General features: G+C 39.4%; 1 protein-coding gene across 2 annotated transcripts in view; it reads left to right on the top strand.

Annotated features, from left to right (window-relative positions):
- The window catches only part of plce1 (phospholipase C, epsilon 1), a 98,644-nt gene extending 95,597 nt beyond the window's left edge, over nucleotides 1–3,047 (top strand). For both annotated transcript variants that reach the window (XM_074663465.1, XM_074663466.1), the window contains 2 exons: nucleotides 196–410; nucleotides 2,911–3,047. In XM_074663465.1, the coding sequence (XP_074519566.1) occupies nucleotides 196–366 (171 nt within the window). In that variant the 3' untranslated portion in view covers nucleotides 367–410; nucleotides 2,911–3,047. The remainder of the gene's footprint in view (nucleotides 1–195; nucleotides 411–2,910) is intronic.
- The last annotated feature ends 5,477 nt before the right edge of the window (nucleotides 3,048–8,524 follow it).

The following is an 8,524-nucleotide window of genomic DNA, read 5'->3' on the forward strand; positions in this document are numbered from 1 at the left end:
ATATCTTAATTGTTGAATAAAGTTTACAAAAAGTTTTAATTGCTCTTCTTTCTTTTAAAATATTTGAGAAAGCAAGATTGATACAACAAGCTGTGTAACACTAAACAACATAAGAAGGGGGACACATTAAAGATGTATTAGTTTCAGTCAAACTGTCCAGTATTTGGTTAAAGTGAATCTTTTTTCTGCTCCCAGGTGTTGCGGGAAGACAAAAGGAAAGTTATGTCCTTTGCCAGTGAGCTAAAGAAGCTGACGAGCCGCAGCCGCAGCATGACGACCAGCAGCGGTGGGGGAGTGGACGGACCCGCCCAGAGTAAGGATGAAAGAGCTGCATGCTGTGTGGCTCTGACTGAGCTCCAGGAGTGAGGCTCACACTCTGCCTGGTGTCTGTGCATGGAAAGGCAACAGAGGTACTGTGTGCTGTCTCTAACAGCTAACACCAAACTTTCTGATGTGTCTGTCATTTCAAACACATGCATCTACAACAGCTTAACATCACTTTTCAATACTTACTTATCAAGCAAAGGATGTGTTGGAGTGATATTTGGAGCAGAGATTTTTTTTTTCTTTTTGTGAAACTAAAAATATGAAGGATGCAGTTGAATTCAGAGTTTTATAATAATCTTGTCACGCATGAAACTCCCTAATGTTCTCACAGCTGTCACAACTTGTGGTTATTTTGTGTCTGAACTGAGGTTTAAATAACAAATTGACTGTAGTGACCTATCACCTGACCCCCACTGACTTTTTTAAAAACCATCAACTTGTATTTACAAATTATAAACACATTTTTTGTGATACATCAGTACCTACATTGAGAAGAACAGAGGCTCCTTAGCAGATACTTAGACCACTATGGCTGAAATCATTGACCTTCAAAAAAACTAAGAAGATTATAAGTGGATATTCAGAGACATTAGTGCAAAAGTAAGGATGGATCTCCCAATTTTTTAACACAATACATATAATAAATATCAAAAGAATTCTAGGAAGAAAGTTCAACTGAAGTCTATAGTCATTGGTTTGTTTTGTTTTGTTTTTTTGCGAAAAACATTTCAGAAACAGTGCAAAAGTAAGGATGGATCTCCCACTTTTTTTTTTTTCACAAAATATAGAAAAGTAAATATCAAAATAATTCTAGAAGGAAAGTTCAACTGAAGTCTAAAATTTTTTTATAATCGTTTGTTTGTTGTTTTTTTTTATTCAATTATTTCATTAAAAATTTCAAAAACTACAGAAATTGTGTTAAAACTTTGCAAAGATATCTCAGGTTTTCAATTGAATTTTTTTTAATTATTATTTTCATTTAACATTGAAATTTTCAATTTTCATAGCAGAACTTCTGAAAAGCTTGAAGTGATTTGGATAGACTAACAACATTTTTGAGATCTTTAAACAGAACTGAAGTAAATTCAAAGAAACCTTTGTTGTTGTCAATAGAATTGAAGTAACTTGCAAATAATGCTCGGACACTGTCATATTTAACTGAAGATTTTTGGAGAATTAGAAATTTTATGAGATTTCCATCTGGTTTAAACTTTGTAATTTTTTCATTTATTATTTTTCTATTTTTTTTTATATATTTAAGTTTTTATTCAACTTTTTTAAAGCTTGGTATATGGCACGCTCAGTATGTTTCTCCATACAGGAACAGGTAAAATATGATCAACAGTTGACTCGGACAGCAGACTGAATACATTTTTCTTGAAAGAAAAATAAAAAGAAATAGGGATGCACGATATTGGATTTTTGCCAATATCCGATATGCTGATATATCGAAACCTCTTTTTGCCGATACCGATAATCACAAGTTTGTTTGTTTTTTTCACTGTAAAGAAAGCTAAGTCTATCCTGTACTGAAATTTATATGTTACTCTAATTGTGACGGTCTTATTTGTTTAAGAAACACACATAAAACAAGACAAAAAACATTTGATTTTACCAATTATTATTTTTTCAAACTCAAGACATTCAGTATTGAAATACAGAAAAATAATCTCTTTAGATCACATGAACTTTAAATGTACAATGCATTTTTAAACACAACCAAGTTGCATTTGATTATTTTAGAGCTACTGTAACAACCTGGTGACAGACACAGAGCTCTGCAGGGCAAATAAATGAAGTGCTACAATTTATTTAAGGAGCTTATTTTTCAGATGGAAAATAATAATAATCCTAACTGAATAACACCTTATCGGCTGTGCATATCGGCAGAAATTTTCATATCTGCAGATATGATAAACATGTTTTTAAGCTTTTATCAGCCGATACCGATATTGTGCAGATAATATCGTGCATCCCTAAAAAAATTAATAAAATAATTTTTAAAAAAATGCTCCTGCTTTTCAATAGAAAAGATGGGAAACCAAACATAAAGATAGGCATCAAATTTTGAAGAGATTGGATACATAATAATATCAATATGTACATGTTTAGTATATGTACACATTCAAATCTGTGTTGTTTTTCTTTTGAAGGAAATATTTACCTGAAAAGAGAGATGACATTTTTGACTGCATTGTTTTCAGAATCAATTTAAGACATTAAATGATAGTAGTATAGATAGTAGTTTCTGGAACATTCAAGAGTTTTTCTTCTTTTTCCACCAGAATGAATCTTCCTTTCAGGGGTTTTCAAAAATAATCAGTTAAATGAAATGTTGTCATAATGCAACTCTCAGAAATCTTTATCTGGAGTTTTCAGCAAATTTGTCACTTAAATTTTAGAAACTGTGGAAATTGTGGAAATTTGGGATTATGAAGAAAGTCTCTGGAGTGTTATGGGTCAGCAGATACTTAAACACATACTGGATGTTATACATGTTGAAACCTTACATCACTTGATATCATCTGCATGTTGAGCAACATGTTTCTTCTTCATCTGAAAGTTGCCCTCCTTTCTCTGCAGGGTATCTGGCTGCTGCTGCAGGTCTAAAGGCCTGGGTAGCAGAGGGCAGAGTTGGGTCGGGAAGGCTGCTTCAGGCATCCTCCTCCTCTTCATCCTCTTTATTCAGGGGCCAAAATCAAACTGCCAGCTTGCCCACCTCCTCTCTGACCCCTCACGCCTGGAAGCTCCACCTCCTAAGGAACTGGAAGATCCACAAATGAAACCCAGAGAAGAAAGACTTGGTTGACTTCTTCTGAAACTTGGAGGTGTCTGTGGCACGTGATGGAGCTGGAGGATACACTCCTGAGGGGTCTGATCCTGGTGGCTGAGGTCAGCCCCTTCGCTCGGTTGAATGTCGGTGGTTTAAATAGATTTCTTGATTGTAAGTCCCACTGGACGTTGCCTTAGAGCAGTGATTGTCACAGTGGGCGAGTAGCTGTGGAACCTTGGTGTATTGGTTGTAGTTTATAGGACCAGAGGCAGCTGCTGTGGTGTGTTGTAGTCTTCAGGTTTGTGGTCAGGGACACAAATCAGTCTTTTTATCAGTAGAGAAGAGAGATTAGTTCGAAAAAAGGACACCGCCCTGAGTTTTTCCTGAAGGTGTGCCAGTATCTTTCCATCTTTCACTAAATGCACTTAGAAAGAAGTAATAAGGCTGCAGAGAAGCAGCGCAGCAAAACCAAACTCTGATAGAGTTTATCGCAAATCTGCATAAATGTCAACACCCTGTCTCTGAGACACAGATTCAATGAGACAGCTAACAAAAAAACAAAACAAAACATCGAGGGAGATCTGCTCGCAGACAAGGAAGGGTAGATAAAGAGGAATGTGGGGAGAAACAGTCTTCTCTCTGTCTCAGGGAGGGGCTCATTAGGCTGAGGGCATTGTGAAGGAGGCTGACAAGCTGGCTTGTTTGGTTCTTTTCTTTTTGCTGTTTCCAGTTTTTCACAGTACTGTAAGTTTTAGGGGAGTGAGGAAACAATGTTCTGGTTTACTACACGACTTTCTCTCCTCAAAAGATTCAAAGAGTGAAAGTGCATGAATGCCATTATTTCACAATAATATCGCAGCATTTCCCTTGTGTTCTTGATGTCTGTAGCGCTTTCCCTGAGGACCATAGGCTGCTTGTATTACAAAGGATGTTAGCTCCCTCATTATGGAAAGAATAATACTAAAACTAATCTTATTTTGACAGATGTTCAGATGAAATCATATAAATTCAGTCAACCTACATATTTTTTTGTCACCTTCATGGAGGACTGCAGGGGAATCAAAGAACAGAGTGTAATAAATCTTTTTGGTTGAATCTTTGATTCTCACAGTGCTGAGTCTTTGCAGCTCTAAAATCCTTTTTGGGAAAACACAACTGAGTCTTCTTTACACTGCATTTTGCACTTTTTTCTATCCCCTTTGCTGACTTTCTTTGTTTTTGTTTTATTACCACATAAATATTTGGTTGTTATAACATAGTTATTACTGTGTTATTACCTTGAATTTCAGACCGTTTATGAATTGAGTTTTGAAAAGAGGCACAGGGTCTGTTTCTTGATTGGGCACGATTTTTGTTTTTTCAAACCTCAAGTTTAAAATTTCTCTCACAGAAATATCTGAGCTGATGATTTGTGTTAATTTTGAACGCAGTATATTTATTACTAGTATTGACTGACTGTCAATAATAGCAGAGCTTTCTTTATTTCTTAATGCTGCTTTTTTAATTGTCCTGAAACATGATTTTTTGGGGGCCATTTCCCCCTGTTTTGGTTTGTTTGATTTGAAACATTTCCATCTCTTTGTGGGACGATGCTTTGAAAATAATTCAGTTTTATTATGCATTTCATTTATTAAGACATGAATGTTCCATTTACACATTTTCTGTTTGCTGAATCTGAAATCATGACCTTAAGTCACAAAAAAAATGCAAAGACAGTTTCTCCAAACTTATTTTTTTCCACACAGCATTTTGTGTTGTGAATTTATAACTCAGATGCTTCATCAAAGAAGCCAAATGTGAACACTTCAGGCTACAATTCAAGTGTTGACAAAGATGCTGTTGAAAATTCTTATCAGTCTACGACGAATAATGCTACACTCCAAAAAAAAAAGTGAGATTTTGTCCTTTCAGTTTTTAGTAAACCTTATTTTTCTCCCTGCTTAGTGTTGATGTTTGTATTTTAGTGCAATAGAAAATTCACTTCTCTCATTTTACTGACGGCTTTTAGTCTTAGATCAGCAGCGATGCAGCTGGACAACACAGCTAATTGTAAACTCAGCCTCTGTAAAAGAAGTGACTTTACAGCTGACACATGAAGAGAATTAAAATGAAACTTTATATCTGGTGTTAAGAAAAATAATTTAACTACACCTACCCTGCAGATGAAACTGTGTAAGGCAGAAAGGGACATTTTCTGTTTGTAAATCTTGAATTCTCTCTTCGGTTACATCCTACGGTCAGAGCTGTGTTTCCTGTCTCTTTAACCTGTAGACCTCATTTCTGAATGTAACATTTCTTAACGTGTTCAAACCTGAGACAAAATGTGTGTGGATGTTATTTATTTAAATGTGAAGCCCTGGTTGGCAACTTTCATGTTCTGTTGTTTGTATCATTTCTTGTAAGTAGTTCAAAATATCCTTTTTTATTTATTTTAATTTGAGATGTTAACGCTCTGCTGCCCATACTTTACTCAAACTTATTTAGAAATGTTCATAGTGAAATATTTGTAATTGTCTACAATATTTTAGTGTAGAATGAATACTTGGTTATCTTTCTGTATCTTATAATGCCTGTAATTTAGTGATGTCATTAATGTGGGCAAAACTCTGACTTCATTGAAGAGTTTCTCTTGTGTTCACTTTATCTGTGATGCGTTTGTTTTCAGGCCGTGCTTCATCTTCAGCACTCTGTTTCCATAAAATGTGCCGTATACCCTTAAAAATCCACTATTTCTGTTATTATGTGGCTGTCAAGTGAACAAGGGTCTATTTACTTGAATTTTTATATGGACTAGATTTGGTGGAAATGTCGGACATTATCACAATAAAAAAGTTAAAAATTTCCCAGTCTCAAGCTGATTATCAAGCCTAAGTTTTCATTGATGCTTCACTTCCTTTATTTTATTTTCCTACAGTGGTTCAGTTCAACAAAGCTCGAGGGCTCCAAAATTTCTAGGGTGCGTCAATACCAGGAACCAGATTTCGGGTCCAACTTCTGGAAAAACATATTTTTGCGGACTGTTTTTCGGGGGAAATTAGGCCTGTTAAAGTCTTTCACCAAATGGGCCATAAGTCCAGAAAACATAGCCTGAAGGCTCCCAAACTTCTAGGATGTGTCCGTCAGGTCCCTAGGACCATCTCCAATGGGTTTTCTCGTTCAGGGTTTTTGGGTCAAAGTGGGTAAATGCATTTTTTACAGGCTCTTTCTGGTAAAAATTTAGGCCTGTATTTAGCCTCTCATTCAACTGGCCGGAACTCCACAAAACGTAGCCCGAGGGCTCTGAAACTTGTAGGGTGCGTCCGTCAGGTCACTAGGAGCGTCCCCAGTGGGTTATCTCAGAATCGGGTTCGGGGTGCGATTTTCGGAAAATCGCGATTTTCAACGGGCATGTTTTCATTGGAAATTAGACCTGTATTTAGCCTCTAATTAAACTGGCCGTAACTCCACAAAACGTAGCCCGAGGGCTCTGAAACTTCTAGGGTGCGTCCGTCAGGTCACTAGGAGCGTCCCCAGCGGGTTATCTCAGAATCGGGTTCGGGGTCCGATTTTCGGAAAATCGCGATTTTCCGCGGGCATTTTTTCATAGGAAATTAGGCCTGTATTTAGCCTCTCATTAAACTGGCCGTAACTCCACAAAACGTAGCCCGAGGGCTCTGAAACTTCTAGGGTGCGTCCGTCAGGTCACTAGGAGCGTCCCCAGTGGGTTATCTCAGAATCGGGTTCGGGGTGCGATTTTCAGAAAATCGCGATTTTCAACGGGCATGTTTTCATTGGAAATTAGACCTGTATTTAGCCTCTAATTAAACTGGCCGTAACTCCACAAAACGTAGCCCGAGGGCTCTGAAACTTCTAGGGTGCGTCCGTCAGGTCACTAGCAGCGTCCCCAGCTGGTTATCTCAGAATCGGGTTCGGGGTCCGATTTTCGGAAAATCGCGATTTTCCGCGGGCATTTTTTCATAGGAAATTAGGCCTGTATTTAGCCTCTAATTAAACTGGCCGTAACTCCACAAAACGTAGCCCGAGGGCTCTGAAACTTCTAGGGTGCGTCCGTCAGGTCACTAGGAGCATCCCCAGTGGGTTATCTCAGAATCGGGTTCGGGGTCCGATTTTCGGAAAATCGCGATTTTCCGCGGGCATGTTTTCATTGGAAATTAGACATGTATTTAGCCTCTCATTAAACTGGCCGTAACTCCACAAAACGTAGCCCGAGGGCTCTGAAACTTCTAGGGTGCGTCCGTCAGGTCACTAGGAGCGTCCCCAGTGGGTTATCTCAGAATCGGGTTCGGGGTCCGATTTTCGGAAAATCGCGATTTTTCGCGGGCATGTTTTCATTGGAAATTAGACATGTATTTAGCCTCTCATTAAACTGGCCGTAACTCCACAAAACGTAGCCCGAGGGCTCTGAAACTTCTAGGGTGCGTCCGTCAGGTCACTAGGAGCGTCCCCAGTGGGTTATCTCAGAATCGGGTTCGGGGTCCGATTTTCGGAAAATCGCGATTTTTCGCGGGCATGTTTTCATTGGAAATTAGACCTGTATTTAGCCTCTAATTAAACTGGCCGTAACTCCACAAAACGTAGCCCGAGGGCTCTGAAACTTCTAGGGTGCGTCCGTCAGGTCACTAGGAGCGTCCCCAGTGGGTTATCTCAGAATCGGGTTCGGGGTCCGTTTTTTGGAAAATCGCGATTTTCCACGGGCATGTTTTCATTGAATATTAGGCCTGTATTTAGCCTCTCATTAAACTGGCCGTAACTCCACAAAACGTAGCCCGAGGGCTCTGAAACTTGTAGGGTGCGTCCGTCAGGTCACTAGGAGCGTCCCCAGTGGGTTATCTCAGAATCGGGTTCGGGGTGCGATTTTCGGAAAATCGCGATTTTCAACGGGCATGTTTTCATTGGAAATTAGACCTGTATTTAGCCTCTAATTAAACTGGCCGTAACTCCACAAAACGTAGCCCGAGGGCTCTGAAACTTCTAGGGTGCGTCCGTCAGGTCACTAGGAGCGTCCCCAGCGGGTTATCTCAGAATCGGGTTCGGGGTCCGATTTTCGGAAAATCGCGAATATCCGCGGGCATTTTTTCATAGGAAATTAGGCCTGTATTTAGCCTCTCATTAAACTGGCCGTAACTCCACAAAACGTAGCCCGAGGGCTCTGAAACTTCTAGGGTGCGTCCGTCAGGTCACTAGGAGCATCCCCAGTGGGTTATCTCAGAATCGGGTTCGGGGTCCGATTTTCGGAAAATCGCGATTTTCCGCGGGCATGTTTTCATAGGAAATTAGGCCTGTATTTAGCCTCTCATTAAACTGGCCGTAACTCCACAAAACGTAGCCCGAGGGCTCTGAAACTTCTAGGGTGCGTCCGTCAGGTCACTAGGAGCGTCCCCAGTGGGTTATCTCAGAATCGGGTTCGGGGTGCGATTTTCGGAA

The sequence above is a fragment of the Halichoeres trimaculatus genome, unplaced genomic scaffold (genome assembly GCF_033239565.1).
Source record: "Halichoeres trimaculatus isolate MK-OKI-2021-1 unplaced genomic scaffold, fHalTri1.1 fHalTri1_scaffold_23, whole genome shotgun sequence".
Lineage (NCBI taxonomy): Eukaryota > Metazoa > Chordata > Actinopteri > Labriformes > Labridae > Halichoeres > Halichoeres trimaculatus.